This window comes from Anolis carolinensis, chromosome 2 (genome assembly GCF_035594765.1).
Source record: "Anolis carolinensis isolate JA03-04 chromosome 2, rAnoCar3.1.pri, whole genome shotgun sequence".
Taxonomy (NCBI): Eukaryota; Metazoa; Chordata; class Lepidosauria; order Squamata; family Dactyloidae; genus Anolis; species Anolis carolinensis.
This window is the reverse complement of record NC_085842.1, coordinates 140,206,004-140,227,623: the sequence shown is the minus strand read 5'-3', so window position 1 is coordinate 140,227,623 and position 21,620 is coordinate 140,206,004. Positions and strand designations below refer to the sequence as shown.

The following is a 21,620-nucleotide window of genomic DNA, read 5'->3' as shown; positions in this document are numbered from 1 at the left end:
TCAGTGCCTTTTACTCACCAATGTAATCCCTAAGCTCCAGACATCGGAGCGGACATCGTAACCTTGCCTGGATGCACTGGGGTCTATCCTTTCTGGCTAAAAATAAGACAACAAAAACCAGTCACATATGGAGGAAAGAGAACAAAGAGCAAGAAATGTTAGCCCCTTTTGCAACCCTATATAATCAACTATAAGTTGAGAACTGTTGTTTAAACATAGTTTAAAAATTTGGGTTGACTTATCCATGAGTCAATGCTGAAACAGATGACTCCAATGGCTCAATCCACAATGGCTGAATCCAGTGGCTCAATCAATACTATTTGCTAATTTGGGAGGTTGAGGTGGAGCGGAGTAACAACAGCTAGAGTAATGAGGGCCAGCCCAGTGTCTTACACATCCTCTCCTTCTATCTCTTCTTCTTCAGTCGCAGAAGTACCATTCCAGAATAAATAAATAACAAGTCTTCCATGCCAGTTTGGACAAGGGAGTAATGGGGGGAGGACTACTTTCATACCTTGCCATGTCAAGAGGGCCTTCATGCCTCTGTTCTTAAAATTGCCTTTTGTAATGGGTCCCAAGTAAAGGCAAGTTTCTTTACTTGCTCTTCTCATCCCACACTTTAATCCAGTGCACACTCCCATTCTGTTTTTCATGTGTACAGATACAGACATTTTAAGATCAGCAATGCAATTTCTCTTCCCCCCCACCCACACACACACAATGGTAAGCCCTCAAATAAACAGATTCTGTCATTCTTGTTAGTTTTTCCTAAATATGGTTCCTCAAAGCATGTTTGCAAGAGAATAAATTATTTGTTTGTTACTGGCCCCTGGTTTATCCTAGACTAAGTCATAGATCATAGAAATTGATGGAATATTGGGTCTCAATTTTGCCCCAGACTTATCCATAGGGGTGACTTATAGCTGAGAATATATGGTACTGAAATCAACTGCGTAACTCATATTCAGGGCTCTCTGTGGATTATACAAACCAATTTTGATACATCTGTGCTTATTTTCTATCTAGGAAAGGCATTGGTTAGAGACAAAGGATCTTATTCACTTCTCTTATAAAACAACCATCTAAATGCCAGTGCTCAGGGAAGGGGGAATGCTTCTGAATCTTTCCTCAAGAAAGCCATGGGGCTACAGAAAATACATGTTAACAGTCCAAGAAGATCTGGAAAGTCTTGTAATTCCCATCACCGACACAGATTCATCACCGTAACACTGCATTGGTTACAACTGCTCTATGACTTTTCTACTGGCAGTATTGCATTTCATGTTTCCTACAATGTTATCTTTGTTTTTATAATTTGAAGAGACATTGAAAAATCTCTGCCCCAAAGGTATTTTCTAACACGCAATATTTACACATTCAGTCTGTCAGGCAAAGAGAAGTGACTTTTTCAGATAAAGAAGTGTTAGGATTATACTGTTCCCTTTGCCTCACTTGACGCTGATGTGGAGAGCCTCCCTCTCTAGAGCCAGCACAGAACCAATGGCCTTGATCTAAGGCAGTGGTTCTCAATCTGTGGGTCCCCAGGTGTTTTTGTCTACAACTCCCAGAAATCCCAGTTTACCAACTGTTGGGATTTCTGGGAGTTGAAGGCAAAAATATCTGAAAACCAACAGGTTGTGAACTACTGATCTAAGGAGTCAGGCCTTGCAGGCAGGGGGCCCTGGGGAACTGTGACTAGAATTCAATCAGTGCACTAAATTAGCAGTTCTCTTTCCAGAGTTGTGTATTAATGACAAGGGAAGGCAGAGAAAAATCTGCCAGCTTCCTGCACCCTATTTCCCCAATACCTTGCTTCTTCCTTCATGGTCATTCTGCCCACATCATTTCTTCTCTTGCAGTTATGCACTACACCAGGATAGGTAAATCAGTGGCTATATAATGCAAGAATATGGGTGCTGCTGACACATGCAATCTCCAAGAGCACCTGGCTGTAGTACTGGACTACAAAAATACTCAGAGTATTTGAGGCCCAAGCAGTCCTGGGGAGAGCACTGCCAGTCAGTTTGTGCCCTGATTTTCTCAAATGGCAATGGGTGGCAAGACAAAGCAGGGGAGAGCAGGAAGGAGGGAATAAGAAGAGTGAGATGGGAGGGCACATGGAGAAACGATAGTAGTAAGGAATGATGATGATTGAGGATGATACCAGTAGCACTTCTGTCCCTGCTTCAAGCAGCAAGAGAGCCTGCTCTATCCCTTGCATCTGTCTCCATGTTAGAAGACAGACATCAGGATGACCAAACCCTGTTGGGTTCACTAACTTGAAGACTCTTTGTCTACTCTAATGTCATCAAGAGGATTATTGGTTTGGATCTACACTTAATGGTACCTAGCTGTAGGTTGGTTTAGACTGCTAGTCCTGAATATTTCATTTTTCTGCACAACAGGGAGAATGAAGGAAAGGATCTCATTCCGTTTCTCACCTCCTTCCATCACATGTAAATTTTCAAAACCCACTTACTGCCATGTACGGCCGACACCCTGCATCTCTGGTTTTGGCAATAGAGTCTACAAGTTGTCCGCTGATGCCGAAATCACAGAGTTTAATATTTCCATTTCTGTCCAGAAGAATATTGGAAGGTTTAATATCTGCAAAGGATGTAAAGAAGCAGACACACATCTAAATAGGTAAGCCGCAGTGTTCTTCACTTTCAAACAGCTGGAAGCTACATAGCTACAAGAAACAAAATGAGAATTGAAGACAGAAATAGGGCTAAAAATTCTTCATCAAGAGCATATTGTAAGAACAATTGCTTTTATCTGACACTTAGATTTCAGGGTCAGTTCCACCAGAGATTGGTGACTGGATCACCCAATCCCATTATTTTAAGCTGCAAAACAGTTTAAGAGTGAGGCTGGATGAATAATGTCCCTTTCCATCTTGCTTTATTTCCTTCTAGCAAAAGGGCCAGAAGCCGAACTGCACCATATAAATTGGCATGTTGACCAATATCAGTCCCATCCTGAGAGAACTAATAAGTATATCAGTATATCAAAATGATCATATAGAAGACTAAATAACTTAGTTCACAAAGAAGGTTTTGGATAATAAATAGGTTCTCTTTCCTGCTGCTAGTTTATAGAAAGAGCTATGATTCTTCTATAGAATTCTGCCTGAGTTTTAAATTTTTCAGGTGACATATTTTTCTTAAAACCCACCTTACCACGAGTAAAACAGGTGACAACATGTGAAAGAACCTCCTTGGTGGCTGCTTCCAATGTGTGCAATTATCTCTGATGGGAGGCAAGGTTGGACCCCTCCCCACCACTATGCTTTCTTTCTAAATCTACATAAAACTGCAAGGGGAGATCATCTGGAGCTTTGGAGTTCGGTGCCATCTGTACGCAGATGACGCCCAACTCTACCACTCTTTTCTACCAAACACCAAGGATGCTTCCTGAACCTGAACCGGTGTCCGTCAATTGTGATGGTCTGGATGAGGATGAATAAATTGAAATTGAATCCTAACAAAACAGAAGTACTCTTGATCAATTTGGGCCCAGCTTACTTAGTTGACTGCATCTCCTCCAAACCCACATGAGCCCTGAGGTCCTCAGGAGAGGACCTACTCTTGGTCCCACCATCATCTCTAGTAAGATTGGTGGGAATGAGAGAGAGAGAGAGCCTTTTAGGTGGTAGCCACACAGCTCTGGAACTCCCTTCCTAAAGAGGTTAGAACGGCTCCCTCCCTGCTATGAAAACAGGCCTTCCCTGAAGGAGATCATTAGCATGAAAAACACCAGATCTTTGTATGCAATTTGCTAAATATATAGTAGACCTTCGGCAATGGACTTGATAATGGACTTGATTACAGCCAAAGGAATGGTTTCTAGATGGGGTTTTAACTTGGAATATTTAAACAGTGTTTCTGTCAGTTTATTTATAATGTACAGTGAGGGGGAAAGTATTTAGTCAAATACCAATTGTACAAGTTCTCCCACTTAAAAAGACGAGAGAGGCCTGTAATTGACATCATAGGTAGACCTCAACTATGAGAGACAACATGAGAAAACACACCCAGAAAATCACATTGTCTGATTTTTCACAAATTTATTTGCAAATTATGGTGGAAAATAAGTATTTGGTCCATAACAAAAGTTCATCTCAATACTTTGTTATATATCCTTTTATTGACAATGACAGAGATCAAACGTTTTCTGTAACTCCTCACAAGGTTGGCACACATTGTTGCTGGTATGTTGGCCCATTCCTCCATCTGCTCAAGAGCAGTGATGTTTTGGGGCTGTCGCTGGGCAACACGGACGTTCAACTCCTTCCAAAGGTTTTTTTATAAGGTTGAGATCTGGAGACTGGTTAGGCCACTCCAGGACCTTAAAATGCTTCTTATGAAGCCACTCCTTCGTTGCCCTGGTGGTGTGCTCAGGATCATTGTCATGCTGAAAGACCCAACCACGTTTCATCTTCAGTGCCCTTGCTGATGGAAGGTTTGCACTCAAAATCTCACGATACATGGCCCCATTCATTCTTTCATGTCTACGGATCAGCCGCCCTGGTCCCTTTGTAAAGAAACAGCCCCAAAGCATGATGTTGCCACCCCCATGCTTCACAGCAGGTATGGTGTTATTTGGATGCAACTCAGCATTATTTCTCCTCCAAATACAATGAGTTGTTTCTGCCAAACAGTTCTACTTTGGTTTCATCTGACCATATGACATTCTCCCAATACTCTTCTGGATCAACCAAATGCTCTCTAGCAAACTTCAGTCAGGCCCAGACATGTACTGGTTTAAGCAGGGGGACACGTCTGGCACTGTAGGATCTGATTCCCTGGTAGCGTAGTGTGTTACTGATGGTAGCCTTTGTGACGTTGGTCCCAGCTCTCTGCAGATCATTCACTAAGTCCCCCCATGTGGTTCTGAGATTTTTGCTCACCGTTCTTGTGATCATTTTGACCCCACGGGGTGAGATCTTGCGTGGAGCCCCAGATCGAGGGAGATTATCAGTGGTCTTGTATCTCTTCCATTTTCTAATTATTGTTCCCACAGTTGATTTCTTCACACCAAGCTGCTTGCCAATTGTAGATTCAGTCTTCCAAGTCTGTGGCAGGGCTACAATTTTGTTTCTGGCGTCCTTCGACAGATCTTTGATCTTCGCCATAGTGAAGTTTGGAGTGTGACTTCTTGAGGTTGTGGATAGGTGTCTTTTATACTGATAACAACTTCTAATAGGTGCCATTACTACAGGTAATGAGTGGAGAACAGAGGAGCCTCTTCAAGAAGAAGTTACAGGTCTGTGAGACCCAGAGATCTTGCTTGTTTGTAGGTGACCAAATATTCATTTTCCACTATAATTTGCAAATACATTCATGAAAAATCAAACAATGTGATTTTCTGGATGTGTTTTTTCATGTTGTCTCTCATAGTTGAGGTCTACCTATGATGTCAATTACAGGCCTCTCTCATGTTTTTAAGTGGGAGAACTTGTACAATTGGTATCTGACTAAATATCCCCCCCCCCCCACTGTATGTCATGGTTTTATAATATAATTTTATTGCTATAATTTTCTCTATTAGAGATACTGTATTTAGTTGATTATTTTTAAGTTGTGTAATGTTTGTTCACATGTCATGTGCCGCTTTGAGTCTCAATTCAGGAGAAAAGCAATAAATAAAAAAATAAGTAAATAAATAATTTCTGCAACACAAACACTTTTTCAAAATTTAGGGGCCTCAGCTTGAAAAAAACACTGGCTCTTTACAAAGTCACTCTGTCCTTTACAGTGGTCAACTAACAAAAAGCATGACCTCACTTTCCTTTCCATATAGACACTTTCAGAAGACGAGCATCAGTTAAAACCATACCACAAAAAAGTAGAAACAGTGCAAATTTCAGCAGTGACTGGATGCTACTTTTGACTTATCAATTCAGATAAAATGGGATAGAATATTAGTTTAAATTGTGAATCTGATTGCAGGCACCAAAACTGGGATCAAAATGGATCAAACATTTTCAGTATCAGCTCAAATAGCAAATTCTCCAAAGCAGAGAGCCGTGTGGAGGGGAGAAGGGAAAACCAGATAGCCTCCTGAAGGCCCAGCTGAAGCCTAGCCTAATTTAACAACAGGACAATGAAAGTTTCATTGGTCTCTCCGGTTTATCTACAATTTATGCTAGAACCCTGAATTCAAAAGAGTTAAAAGAGTTAAAGGGCTAAGATTGCAATCTATTACTCTTTTTAATCCTAGAAGATTAAGATCTCTTTCATAGCCCAAAGGTCCCAAAGGGGAAAGGATGGAAATATATTTGATTCTCACTCCAATATTTCTATTTATGTTTACTTTGCAAAAAGGTTTTTAAAAAATCGGATACAGGAAAGCAATCTCAGTAAAATATTTGCAATTCAACATTACTTAACCTTTTCTAAAACCTACTCAGCAATCCTGAGTGCATTCTTAAGTCCCCCTAAAATTTGTGGAAATTCTAAACCAACATGCTTATGTTGCTAGTGCTACAATGGAACCATCATTTATGACATTTTATAAAATATGCTTACGTGTACTCTACCCTTCCATCACCAATTACCTCACTCAAGATTGCTAGTAACAGTTTAAAATTGCAAAAATAAATTGTAAAAATTTAGATTGGATACTAATGTCTCTTCCACCAATGGAAGAGCTCCTTTCATTCACAGAAGAAACTCTGATCCAATGGTTGCTGTGCTTGATGGGGTTACACTCCGCCCTGAAGTCACAGGTCTGCAGTTTGGGGGTCCTCCTGGATTAAGCGCTAACACTTGAAGCTCAGGTGTCGGTGGTGGCTGGGAAGGCCTTTGCACAGTTAAAACTTGTGCGCCAACTGCGACCGTACCTCAAGAAGCCTGACTTGACCATGGTGGTCCATGCCTTAGTTACCTCCAGACTGGATTACTGCAATGCACTCTACGTGGGGCTGCCTTTGAAGATGGCCCAGAAACTCCAATTAGTACAATGGGAGATGGCCAGGTTGTTAATGGGAGCGAATTATAGGGAGTGGACAACCTCCCTATTAAAACAACTCCACTGGCTGATGATAAATTTCCGGTCCCAATTCCAGGTGCTGGTTATCACATATAAAGTTCTAAATTGTTTGGGTCCAGCCTATCTTCATGATCACATCTTCTACTACGAACTTGCACGGGTCCTTCTACCTCCACCTTATACCCAGCCTCTGCACTTTATTACTGGCCCATCTTACCAGTGGTCCTGCAATATATTGCAAATGCATCATTATTGCCCTGCCTCAATTCTGAACACGCCCACTGCGCTTGGCGATTGGTTATTGTTCAGCTTATGTTTTATGATATTTTATATGTGTTTATGTATTAATTTGTTGTCATTGGATTGTATTCTATGTCAAAGTTTTATTGCTGTACTATCTATCGGGTTTGGTCTCCATGTAAGCTAGCCCAAGTCCCTTTGGGGAGATAGGACAAGATATAACAATAAGGTTACTATTTATTATTATTATTCTGCTGGAGCAAGAGAAGAAAAGATGCTTCCCCCCTCCCTTCATAGTCTCACCTTATTCCTGAGGATTGGGGGGGGGGGGGAGAGTTGCAGAGAAGGGAGAATGGAAAGAAGCGATGACTGCCTCTTTTACAGTCATTACTGGTTTCACTCAGCTCTTCTTAGCCAAATATTCTGCATCAATGGATTTGACCACCCATGACTTGAAAATATTCTGTCCCCTACCCCATAAACAATTAAAAAGTATGTTTTTGCCATTTTACTACAGTACTATATGTAATGGGACTTAAGTATTTGTGGATGGTGGTATGCACAATGGGTCCTGGAACCAAACCCCAGAGGATACTGAAACCGTAATTCATTTCTGCTAAAGGGATTTTCCTGTCATAGGAGTATTAGTAGCCAGGCTAACAACAGGAACAATGACATAAGCAATAAAACAAGAGACAAATGCAAAAGATAAAAGCAACCCAAAAGCAAGGATTATAACTTTTAGCCCAGAATATCAATGTTTCTAATTAAGCAAAGAAGGTGAGATTCCATTATTTTAAGAAGACTTAATTAAATTCCACAAAGAGCCACACTTAAAATTTTAAGAGGAAGAGAAGTTATTTCTATAGAAAAGGCAAAACTTACCTCTGTGAATGATTTTCAAGTTTTCTTTTAAGTGGTTTAGTGCTTTCACAGTCTAAAAGAAAAGCAAAACAGTTTATGAAAGAAAATAAATAGAATTTCTTTTCACAGTAGTAAAAACTCTTAAATATTAAGCTAGATTCATCCTAGGAAACTAATAAAGCAGAAATGGTAAAATATTCACTCAAACATTTAGTAGCCAAGGAAGTTAGGGTGGCCCTTTTTAAAGCTTCTGGTGGGAAGCCAAAACAATCCTGGTCCACATGGCATTCAGAATTTGAAAGTGCTGTCACAACTGCTCAAAACTGGATTTTAGGACCATTTTAGATTGTTTTCAGGATTTTTGAAGTGTACTTTAATGTGCTTTACAACATTTTAACTGGTTTATGTGTTCAGGAGCCTTTGTGTATTGAGAGGTGATACAGAAATACTGTAAATAAACAAATTTTGCAGTGTAGCTAATACAAACAAAAGGCAACAAAAATATTGTTTAAGTCTCCTGAGTATTTCAATGGACCAGATGAAAATATTTGAAAGACATAGGATTGCAGTTACATTTTAACAGCAACTAAATAAATTCACTCCTTTCTACAACATGGATTAAGAAAGCAAAGCAGAACTGTGCATAAAAAGGCCAGCAATAAATCAGGAAGAAAACTTACAGCTAAAGTGATTTTGCCTAGAATTTCTTCTGGAATAATGTCATCTAATACACTATATACATATTTGTAAAATTTATCAAACGAGGTAGACATGAGCTCCATACAGATCCAACAGTCACCCTAAAAGAGAAATGAAAGGGTTTTATTAGTGCTGTTGTGAAATTGATGTAAACATATACGAGACACTCAGCACACAGATCTTTTTGTGTTTTGATGGAAATTGCAAGCTGGAAAGATAATCTTTTACAGAAAACATATCTACTAATCCTGCCTTTCTGAGATGGAGAAAGTAGAATATTTAGTATACAATTTAGAGTGAACAATTGTTATACAAAAATACTTTCTGCTTCCTCTTTTGTCAAATGGCAGTTGGTGTAAAATAGAACATACTGTCACTCTCATAATGAAGATACCAGAGTAGGTAATACCAAAGCAGGGCTTCAGTCTAAATGATTATCTCATAGTGTTGATGAGAGGACAAAATGTCTATGTCTGCATGTGTGAGAGACAAACAGACAGACAGACAGAGAGAACAAGAGCTATGTTTTCCAATTTCAGATCTTTCCAAAAAGGAGGAAGAATTGAAATGTGAAAGTCAGAAAGCTTGTAAAACAGAGGAGAGCAGAAAACTATAATCATCCTTTTTGACAACCTTTGAAATGAAGTATTTACAAGACGAGTCAAAAATTATCTGCACTCTGAATCCACAATTTATTATAATTAACTCTCAGGAAAGACAAATACATCATTTTTGACACAATCTCCCTGTTTTTCAAAACACTTTGTCCATATGTCAACAAACTTTTGTATTCCCTTATTAAGTGCTGTTTTAGGCTGATCTGCAATCCACAAATGCACTCTGTCTTCACCTCTTCATCAGACATGAACCTTTGTTTTCATAGGGCTTCTTTCAGGGGACCAAACAAGTGACAGCCCAATTAGACATGATCAGGACTATAGCGAGGATGCTTTAATACTTCAAAATGAAGTTTCTGAGAGTGTCAACAGTATGGGCAGTAGTGTAAGGACATGCATTGTCATGCAAGAACACAATGTCCTTGGATAGAAGTCCTTGCAAAAAAATGCTGTATCCTGTACACATAGTCTTCAATAAACACAAAAAACATTTTTTTCTTTTACTGCAGTTGCAAGCAAACTGACGTAACACTTTCAAAACTGCACAGCAGTGACTGGGGAGATGGCAACCTTGTACAGAAAGCACAGATAAGACAGTGCGGCTACAGAAATTTTAATATAACTAGAGTGCGGATAATTTTTATTCACTCTTGTATTTATGCATTATTTACTGATTAAAATATTTATACTCCATTCTGTTTTGCAAGATTATTGAGGCAGTGTACAAATAAAAACAATTTAAATGGCTAAATAATTTAAAGCAATAACATTTTAAAGAGAATAAAAACAAATGAAATAATTTAATATTGAAAACAACATTCATAAACATCTTGAAATAAGTTAGTTATGCTGGCAAAGTTTCAACAAACAGTCATGTTTTTACTTAGCACTTACAGTAGAGTCTCACTAATCCAAGCTAAACGGGCCAGCAGAAGCTTGGATAAGCGAATATCTTGGATTATAAGGACTGATCAAGGAAAAGCCTATTAAACATCAAATTAGGTTATGATTTTACAAATTAAGCACCAAAACTTCATGTTATACAACAAATTTGACAGAAAAAGTAGTTCAATACACAGTAAAGTTATGTTGTAATTACTGTATTTATGAATTTAGCACCAAAATATCACGATATATTGGAAACATTGACTACAAAAATGGCTTGGATTATCCAGAGGCTTGGATAAGCGAGGCTTGGATTAGTGAGACTCTACTGTATATGAAACCCGCATTGGCGTCAACTGGACTTCCAGAAGGACCTCATTTGGCAATAACAATACCATACTGAGAAGCTCCTTTCCTGCATTCTTACCTAGTATTACAATGGAGACCAACAAAGAAGACCTGGCTGACCTCTTGCATATCTCCTTTTCAGGCAGGTACATATAGGGAAAGTTGTGCATTTCGTAGCTATCTTAAAAATCAATGTTATATGAATAACATTTTCTACACTAACAGCCTGGTCACCAAGCTAGTTCACCCAGAATAATGCCACATTCTGCTTCTTTCATTAATACATTCTTAACCCATAAAAATCCAGAAATGTATTTGGCCTCTTCTGGCATAATCCGGGGAACTGCAAAGCAGCTCTTGGTGTCATACACCAGGCGGAAGTGTTCACCAGTCTTCTCAATGCTGATTACATCCATGAAGCCAGCAGGGTAGGTGATGTTCGTATGAACTTTGCCGTCGATCTTGATGAAGTGCTGCATGCAGATCTTCTTCACCTTGTCCCCAGTCAGGGAATACTTCAGCCTGTTCCTGAGGAAGATGATGAGTGGCAGGCATTCCCTCAGCTTGTGGGGCCCGGTGGAGGGTCGGGGGGCAAAGATGTCTGTCAGCTTATCCAGCTGCCAAGTACAAGCTACGCAAGATCAGGAAGATCTTTGTGGGAACCAAGGGCATCCCGCACCTGGTCACACATGATGCCTGGACCATCTGCTACCTAGACCCCCTCATCAAGGTGAACGACACCATCCAGATCAACATGGAAATGGGCAAGATCACAGACTTCATCAAGTTTGACACAGGCAATCTCTGCATGGTGACCGATGGAGCCAACTTGGGCTACATTGGGGTCATCATCAACCGGGAGCGGAACCCTGGCTCCTTTGATGTGGTCCACGTGAAGGATGCCAACAACAACAGCTTTGCCACCCAGCTGTCCAACATCTTTGTCATTGGAAAGGGCAACAAGCCATGGATCTCCCTGCCCCAAGGGGAGGGCATCCGCCTCACCATTGCCGAAGAGAGAGACAAGAGGAAGGCAACCAAGCAGAGCAGCGGCTAAGCCCCAAGTGCAGGTGCAGAACCCTACCAGAGTTTCCTTTTTTTTTTGGCTAATAAAACCTTTTCCAAATTTGAAAAAAAAATCCAGAAATGTTTTAAATATCATTTATTACAAACTGAACTATTTCTAAGTGCCTACCTCTCTGAATAGTGCTCCATAAAACTGAACAATATATGGGCAGTCACTGCTTCGCATAACTACGTCCAGATCCATTAAAAGCTGTTTCTGTTCCTTTTCATCCACTGTTGACCGAATTCTCTGAAATAAGAGGAAGAGATACTATCATTAATTGAAAAGAACTCATCCCTAGACAGGTTTTCATGGTATCAAACAAAGATTCTTTACTAGAAGGAAATCTTAGCTTGTCAGTTTACAAATCAATTGTTTTAAAATAATCAAGTTGAACACTTTATAATAACAATTATGCACAAACAATGCCCAAAAATGATAGAAACAACACACGAAGGTGATATTATTAGTAGTAAAATGCTACACATAGTAGTATGATGATGCCTGGTGAATAATTTCATGAGATATTCTCTTATGACATAATTATCTGGTTTCTAATTTCCATGTTACCTGAAAGAAAAAGAAATTCCAACATCCATCAATTGACATAAAATTAGTAACCCAATACAGTGAAAATGCCAATTATGCAGCTAGTCAGTCCTAATGTTGACCCCTCTTTATAGTGGTTGTGCAGAGGTCATTATATACTCCACTAAAGAACGAGAGCATCAAGTCAGCCACAAGCCATAGCAACACTGAACACAGTAGTGGAAATGTGAACTGCTGAGACTTCACTGAATTTGCAATCTTATATATTCTAATCACAGATCCCTTTAACAGGACTGGGAAAGAAACTTGTTAAATACAAAGCATATTGAATTATTCCTTCTATAGAGTCAAGAACACTGGATATCTATATTTCTCATTAAGAAAAACAAGTCAAATGTATACATTGTAATTACCTTCCTTTAAACCTCATTGTAAACCATCATCTAGATATCTATTCTTCAGTAGTGTGTGTATGCGTGTGTGTGATCTGGAAAGAGTTTGCAAAAGTCTGAGAGATAATAAAAGTGAAGGCACTGGCTGCCCCTGCAGTTTTATCTTGGCTGGCAGCACCCTCTGCAGTTACGCCTGTGTAACATCCATTTTTATCACTTTGCTATTTCATCTCTTCAATATGTATAAGCCCTTAAGATAAATAAATCCTCTTTCTCTGAGTGCATAGCAATTCATGCAAAACTTTCAATAATATTGTAAATAAGCAAACTGAAAATATAATAATAAAAATAATTAAGCAGCTTGGCAAAGAAATGTCACCCAACGGAGATAAGGATGCTATTTGTTCCTTGATTAAGGGTGATACCACATTTGTGTTTTAAAGTGGAGGTATCCATTTTCCTATTGCCAGGTTTGCTCCTGCGGAATCCTGGGACTTGTAGCTTCGGGCAATGAGCCTTTGGAATTCTCAGCCAGAGAGGTCCTGACTTTCCTAAACTATATGCCCCAGAATTCTGCAGGTGGCAGCCAAATAATAGGGAAATGGGTGCCTCCGCTTTATAACGCTAATGTAATATTGTCCCATACATAACATTATTTCATACAGATGTGTCGAGGATTTTGTGTCACAATGAATAGAAGTATATGCATATAATATTAATATTATTTTGTAATACAATATAATACTAATAATACAATATAATGATATTAATTATATATTATATATTAAATGTAATATTATTAATAATATTACAATATATAGATATAGTACAATATGGTAATTTATTGCCAGTATTGTGCTATACTAATAATATAATATTGTATGTAAATTTCATTTGTAAGCTGCTCTGAGCCCCCTTCGGGGTGAGAAGGGTGGGATATAAATGTATTAAATAAATAAATAAATAAATAAATATTATGTGAAAACAATTTGCTATATCATCAACCATGGGGACAGCTCAATGGTTAGAAAGTTAGAAGAGCTCTACCTGCTATCATTTACAAATTGAAGATTGCAAAGTAAAACAAAAGTGTGACACTATTTGATACTCTATATATATATATATATATATATATATATCTTATAGCAAAATATCACAAAATCTTTAATCAAATTCACTTTTATGCAATGTATATTAAAGCTATCATTACTCTCTGATACACCTCTTTTCTTTTAACAGAGAACCCAATTTTTCTTTACCTCCTGTGAGCACTGACACTATAACCCAGTTTGAAACTGGTTAAGGAGAAGCCGATTTCTACTGCACGGGTTATCAGACTGCCATGCCTGGACCTGGTTTGAGGCCAGGAAGGTGATGACATTTACTACAGAATCTGGCCCCAAACCGCTTTGAAGGTTTGTTTCTCCCATTCCCAGAGAGAGGCCCATCACTGCACCAGAGGCATACAGGATGAAAAAAAGGGAAAATAACTATTAAGGGTAGAGATAATCCATTTCCCTTTCCAGGGCATCAATTAGTTTCCTGTTTTCCAGCAATGCCCGTAGGGTGTTTTTCAGCCGTGCCCATTTGGATTCTTTACTGCGCTTCAGCAGGGGGCTTGTGTCTACAATGAGCTCTACATCCTGCAAACCCAATTTTGCCCTGGATCTGGGAAACATTGACATTTGCTGTAGCACATTTTTTGGCTGAACTTGGACTTCCATGACACTTCTTAAATATGTTGTATACCCTTAGATGCATGCTTCAGAGGGCATTGCAAATGTGTGGTTTGTGGCCACCGCGACCTCGAGTCAGCTATGAGCTACATTGTACTGTCTTGTAGGACACTGTTGACAATTGCAGTTTTAAGGTCATATCCCAGGATCATCATCAGTGCAGAACTAATACAACTGAAACCTAAAACCTAAAACTGTACTTTCACCTTCACTATACTGTACAATTTGACTGATGACCAGCAACCATTCATAACAATACAATCCCTTATCTTGCCACATTGTTAACTCGCAACAGGAAACTGCTAAAGAATTATGGCAGGTTGAGGCAGGCACACAGAAATATCACAGAAGATAGCTCAGACAAACAAGGCAAACCTCCTGTAAATAAATCCCCCCCCCCCCCAAAAAAAAAACCTGTGATAGGGAGTCTTGGGTATTAAATGACTTGAACACATACAACATACCTTGTTATGTAATTTGTCTCAAAGCATTTGTGTCACAAAAATCCACCACTGCTATAGCAACAACATGCTCATACTAGAAATCTCTATATGCTAACTGCTGAGAAGATCAATACTTTAAACTCTCCCACTACAGAATTGCTTTGGAGTTGGCCCAATAAATGTATCATTCATTTATCCAGAATCAAATTCCACAACATATATTATTTAGCTGAATACTGTTCTCCCAAAATGGGATTCAAAACTGTTTAAAATAGGATTCAATGCCCCAACGTTTTTGAGATAGTTGGTATAATCAGGCATACTTTCAAAATATGCTAAACAATACATTCCCAATCAACAGCACAGAAGCTATGTACACAATGTGGTGAGCTGTGAGCTATTTTATTTACTTTATAACTCATGAGTTACACAACCTGTGAGGTATATAGCAGCTTTTTATCATGGTATTGCAAACTTGAATACTTTTCATTTGTTTGTATTTATAATTGTGTGTTTTTTGCACTTTACCTAACAATTACCCGCCTCCCAAGTTGCCTATAACCATCAAGGAAAACCTAGAATGGTCACATGAATCCTAAAATGCCCAATAGCCTGATAAATGGGTGTGTGTCTATCTGCTACAAAGGGATGCCTTTCCATGGGACCTGTTAAAGAATGTACAGCATTCCAGTCCCATTCCTGTATCTGCTGCAACCAACCTTAGTAGAAATATAAAATGTGAAGCAAGCAACAGTAGACTGAGAGTAACCTGGATATCTGGTAGAAATCAGTTTTATTTCCTAGCAGCTCTTTTTTTATTTTTTTGTCTCAACACTGAGATAATTTACCAGAGAACTGAAAACAGTCATACCTTTTAGCTGGCAGAATCCTCACCAGAGAATGACCTCTAAGAGGTCAGCCAGAGTTACAAAACTTTAAGGCGGATCAAGGAGATCAGAAGACCTTGGGATAACTGGCAGTTGAAACTTTCCTTTAAGAAACTGGCAGCCTTTTCAACTGGACAAGGACACAGAGATGCCACTGAGCTCCCCAGAGTACTTTCGCACCAAAGGTCTTTCTGTTGTGTGGAGTACTCTTCAATAATTGTTATATGACACTGTAGCTGAGATCTGGATTGGAATGCCAGGCTTAAAACCTCTCAGTTCCCTCAATGTCTTTGTTCTAGCACAGTATCCCCTGAATTGGAAATGGATACACTCCTGATTTATCATTGGCTTAGCAAAAGACGTTGCTATCTCTATGTCCTAATTACCTAGATGGCCATGGGGCCCCTGGTGTGATCATAGCACATCGATTGTGTATTCCAGAGAACATACTTGAGAGCACCTGAGTTGAGACCACATTCACTTCTGATTTAGCAACCTTTTTTTCATAATCTGTCTTTACTTTTTAATGTTCATCATAAAAATCAGATATTAAAAGCCACATGGTCTTTCTTAACCATGGTCACCCTTTCCATCTGCAGTGTTAACTTTTGCAGATATGATTATATATGGATTTGATTAACAAGTTTTCTCTTTGGCAGAAGTTCACAAAGTAATACAGGAGACTCTAGAGATGCCTACAGACAATTTCTGTGTCATCCAGCATGATTATATGGCCTCTATGCAGAAATTGACCACAGAGTCACACTACAGGACCTAGAGATTCCTAGAAACGTGTTCTCTCAGGTTAAAAATAGCATTTTCCTTCTTTGTGGTTTTCCATTTCCATGGAGGATTCTGTACCCCTAACCTTATCAAACTGGAGGACCTGTGCATGCTTAATTTACCAATGAAGCAATATAGTATCAGGTAAAGTGTCTCTGTGTGAAAAGAATGATGGTTTTCCCCCCTACAGATGGAGGTGACATGTAACACCCAATTCAACCCACAAAAGATGGCTAATCAATTCATCAATTCAGCCAAATCGTAATGCTATCTGTAATTTTTTTTAAAGAAAATTACATTTTGGGCTTGAAAGGAAATAATGGAATATTTCTGAGAATGTATAGAGCTGGTGAAAGATGCCATATCAGAACTCTTATAAGTCTGAAGCATCATCAGAAACATAACAGGGAGTGCATGTGTAGCAACCTGGGGAAAAAAGGAGTCATAATTCCACCTCTATACTGTAAACCTTATGATTTTCAAAATACATGCAAGAGTATCATGGCTTAAGCTGAAAAAACAAGTAACTCGTTTTATAAAGGATTTTGGGACTATCCATTTCCCATCCGCAGGAGCTGGATTTAAACCAGTAACTTAGAAGTGGAAGGTATCAGATTCTATATAACTATAACTTTGCAATACCTTCGTGTCATTTGATGTTCATGTGGATTTGGATTTGTTTGCATTTTTGCCAAGCATATTTTTAAAGTATTATCTTCAAATTTTACATATATCGGATTACCTATTTAATAACATAGTACAGTAAATTACAATAAATCTTACAATGGGGTAGGAAGAGGGCCGCAAAGAACCATTGCTGGATGTTAGATGGATGAACATTAAATTCTCCATCCTGTTTTTTCCTAGTGTCAGAAGAGCAAATGTAATTATGGGCATCACCTACTTTAACAGCCATAATTTGTCCACTTGGTTTGTGGACCATTTTGTTGACAGAACCATAAGCTCCTCGTCCAATTTCTCCAAGGTCTTTCAGGTCCTCTGCCGTAAAGTCCCAATGCTGTTCAGGGGAAATCTTCAACTTTCCCGATGATTCAATGCTGTGTGTTCTCAGTCTTTCTCTGTCAAAAGATTTGGGAAGGAATTTTTCCACATTTTAAATAGTTTGAAACTTTTTCCATCAGCACTAGTTAAAAGCATTTAGATAAAGTGTACATAAGGCTAATGAAAAAACAAACAAACTCCAGGAAGGAGTTAGACAGGGGGCACATGTTAGGAGACTGGAATTAGGTTCACTGAAGGTGAAACCAAAATGCTAAACAATTATGAAAAGCTTAGTCAGTGTCTTGGAGCAATTTTATTTTCAGTTCTGATGTGGTTGACACATTTTTAGCACAATCTTATACAATGTAGAATGATACTAACAGTCTAAATACAGACTGCAAACTCAGGACGGGTACCATCCCATCTTTTGTCTTGAAAATGTGTGCATGGCCAGTATCTTTGCACTAAGAAAAATGAATGCATGGCTAGTGTTTTCAGGTAAAATAACAACTGTGAAAGCTCGTAGTGCATATTTTTATCATTAAATTACACAGACAAACTACTTCTTTGGTAGGAAGACAGGATAGAGAGGCTGTTTCTTTCACTTGGGGCAGGCATGTAATATACCTCTACATTTTGTTAAAGGTATTGTCAAATGTGTTTTTATGTTATTTTATTTTGTTGGTAAGTGGCTTTGCATAAAGCAGCACACACATTTGTGTTATTTTCCAGTAAGCACAGCACTTCTCTCAGGACAAACATTGAATCCACCCTACATGGCCACCGCCTTAGAAATCTTGGCATAATAATAGTTGTCAAGTTTCAAAACTTACTAGTACCTACTTCCAACAAATCAGATTTAGAATCAGACTATTAAACTGTCAACTGCGCAGCACCTGCTATGGAAACATTTCAAAGACTGCATTTTTTAAGCTCCTCCAACCATGTCCTGAATTACAAAGAGCAATGAAAAACCCTGTGAAAACTAATCATTGCAGCCAAATCAAACACAACCATGGGCTGCAGACGTTACTTGAGCTTGAACATCATCATCATCATCATTTGTATCCCTAAAAAGAGATACAAAGAGACTCATAATTCCAAAACATTGTTTCCCATGACATGAACAAGAATTGGGCAAATACAGTCCCTTTGCTCTGAGTTCTTTCAGGGAGATAAGACAATATATAAATTATTATTATTATTATTATTATTATTATTATTATTATTATTATTATTATTATTACTCTACACTCTACAGAGATGTAAAATTTCTGAAAACATTTAAAGACATGAATGGGATTATTGGACTTTTCCCCTCAAAGATATCTTGGGCAAAACTGAAAACAAATTAACATACTGACAGTCATTTTGCTACTTTAGAAAAATATATGATGACTTTTTTAAATCTACTTTTTTCTTTTTTGTTTTTCTTTTTTTCTTCCTCTTTTTCTATTTGTTTTTTTTTTGTTTTATTTTGATCTCCTTACTATTCTATATTATCTTATTATATGTGGAAAACAACTAATAAAGATGATTTTTTTTTAAAGGAGAATATATTATGTGTAATTTAGGATAGCATAAATTATAATGCTTGACATATTAAAAGTATAGTTTATTCAAAAAAGTATTACAAATTAAATTGACTTTTTTTCATAAAAAGGAGTATAAAGTGAAAAATTATAAGGAACATTTGAACTATTGCCAGCTTATGAGAGGCTGGTAAAAAAACCAACAAGATAACAGAGAAAACCATCAAGATTAATATATTAAAGATTTTTTAAAATCTTCTCCAGTCTTCCATAGTGCCAGGGAGACCGTAAACATTCATTCCCTTAAAAACAACAGAGAAAAGGTAGTTAAGACTAGGAACTGCAATAGTGAGATTGTTTTATTTAAAATTCTATCTACAACATAGTTGTTAAAAAATAAAGTGAGAGAGTAAATATAAGAACACTTTGTCTCATGTACTTTTATTCATCATTTTAAAAAAAGCATCCAATTTTCTATTTTTTCTTCGGGATGACATTTTCTTTCAAGTTTTCCATGTTTTTCCCTAGACATTCAATACTCTCACATATCATCTTTTCTGGCAAACCAGTTGTTCTTATGACTGTGGCTTCCAACTGTGCTTGTCCATGACATGGCAAGTGCAAAAATTAGGTGCATCATGAGACGAGACACCTTCTTCAACACATATACGCTTATACTTGGACTATAAGCTGCCTGAAAAATCCGTAAAGTATGCCACTTAAATATCTCTCTTTCTCTCACATTCCTCACTCTTGGTATTTCATCTTCTAATACAACTTCAAACTATACAAGATTATATCTCATTTTTAGTGCAAACAAAGAAAAGACAGGAAAGAAAGAATAATACAATATTTAAAATGAAGAACAATTTTAACCAACATATACTTAAAAGTATATCAATGGAAAACCCCAGGGAACATCTTGGGACATCCAGTCCAACCCCCTTCTGCCATGCAGGAAAAGCACAATCAAAACCCCCTGAACAAATGACCATCCTTCCTTTGTAATAATCATAATAGTAATAGGAGCAACCCTAGGGGCCATCCAGTTCAACTCTCTTCTGCCATGCAGGAAAAGCACAATAAAGCACCCCCTGAGCAGTGGGAGGGAAATGAGGTTTTGGAAGCAAAGAATGCAGGGGGGAGGGCAGCGAGAGAGAAAAAAGAGTCTGGGCAGCGAGAAAGGCAGGGGAGAAAGGGGATGCTGCTGATGATGTTTCGGCAGCTCCAAACTTTAATTTCCCTGCATTTCTTAGGAGGAGGAAAAAGGAGGAGCATGGTGTGGCAGAGCCCCTCACTATCACTCATGGAACCCAAAGGGCTCTGCGGAGCACAGTTTGAGAACCCCTGATCTAAAGTCTTACAGCCCTGACAGATGAGAAACATAGCTAACCCTAAATTACCACTGGTGCCTATATCAACTACAACTCTTCTTGGTACTGTAAGTGGACACAAGGAGGTGAATTAAATGAGGAAAACAACTCTAAATACATCTATCTTCCAAATTCATAGGCAATAACAGAAAAAAGTCCAAATTCCTTCCAGGTTTCCAATAAATTTGTATATACTATATGTACAGCAGTATAACTTGCAAACAACAGTGAAACTATAAGTGAAATCCAAGAAAACATAATACTGTACTTCAAAGACTTTCATATAACAATACAGAATTGGAATAGCACCACTGAATATGAAGCTCAGCCATTCCTGCACTGCACGCAACAGCTTACACTACCAAAATGTTTGCCATATTTTACAGAATGATAGGACAAAAAAAGCTGAAGATGAACCAGCAATTGAAAAGCTATAAATACAATTTAATTTGAGTAAGACCAGCAACATCCAACAGCCAACATTTGTTTCACTGTAAGAAAAGAAGTAGGATGGTTGCCTTTGCAAGCAACGTTCATAACCTCTATAACTGTTCATTTCTCAGTCTGATTTTCATCTTTTTTGATTGTCTAGATTTTCAATGCTGGCATAATATAATATTTATACTGGCAGATGACATTGATAGTAGCGGGTACTTCAAACTAAAGCAGGCTGCAATATAGATTGGTCTGAGTGTCAACATAAAAAAGTCAAATATTACAAATACTGAACTATGAAAACATGAAATATATACAACTTCCAATCTCCAAGGCAAACAATGAGCAATAAACAAGAAGAAAGGCCAGTTCACATTAACCTATCAACCAAATTAATATATATCATACGAATGCTATCAAATATATTCTATACAATGACAAGGTTTGGGCTAACATTATGAGCCTGGCATAAGGGACACCACACAGGTCATCAGTGGACATTCACATATTAACGTATTTTCAAGGAGAAAGTTTAGGTATGACTAGCTCACACATAGGCATCCTTCTGAATTACTTGGATAGATCCAGCATGGGGAGGGGGGACTGATATATCAGAAGTTGCCTATCTCTCAAGGTCAGTTGTATATAAGTTTAAAAATTTCGCATTCTAATACGAATTGTTGGAGTGCTAAGAAGATCCAGGGCACAATATTACATAACTGTTATGAATATCAACTTTGATGTCAACCCCTCGGCACATGTGACTAAACGCT

General features: G+C 38.2%; 2 protein-coding genes across 8 annotated transcripts in view; one reads left to right on the top strand and one right to left on the bottom strand.

The window, feature by feature from the left end:
• Positions 1-21,620, bottom strand: part of map2k4 (mitogen-activated protein kinase kinase 4) — a 56,240-nt gene that overhangs the window by 8,700 nt on the left and 25,920 nt on the right. For all 7 annotated transcript variants that reach the window (XM_062970679.1, XM_008104315.3, XM_008104317.3 and 4 more), the window contains 6 exons: positions 17,410-17,584; positions 11,845-11,964; positions 8,781-8,900; positions 8,122-8,173; positions 2,480-2,607; positions 19-96 (listed from right to left, as the gene is read on the bottom strand). In XM_062970679.1, the coding sequence (XP_062826749.1) occupies positions 19-96; positions 2,480-2,607; positions 8,122-8,173; positions 8,781-8,900; positions 11,845-11,964; positions 17,410-17,448 (537 nt within the window). In that variant the 5' untranslated portion in view covers positions 17,449-17,584. The remainder of the gene's footprint in view (positions 1-18; positions 97-2,479; positions 2,608-8,121; positions 8,174-8,780; positions 8,901-11,844; positions 11,965-17,409; positions 17,585-21,620) is intronic.
• Positions 10,740-11,725, top strand: LOC103277815 (small ribosomal subunit protein eS4). Its single transcript, XM_062974290.1, has 2 exons — positions 10,740-10,791; positions 11,213-11,725. Exons 1-2 carry the CDS (start codon positions 10,740-10,742, stop codon positions 11,704-11,706), a joined length of 546 nt encoding a protein of 181 aa, XP_062830360.1. The 3' UTR covers positions 11,707-11,725.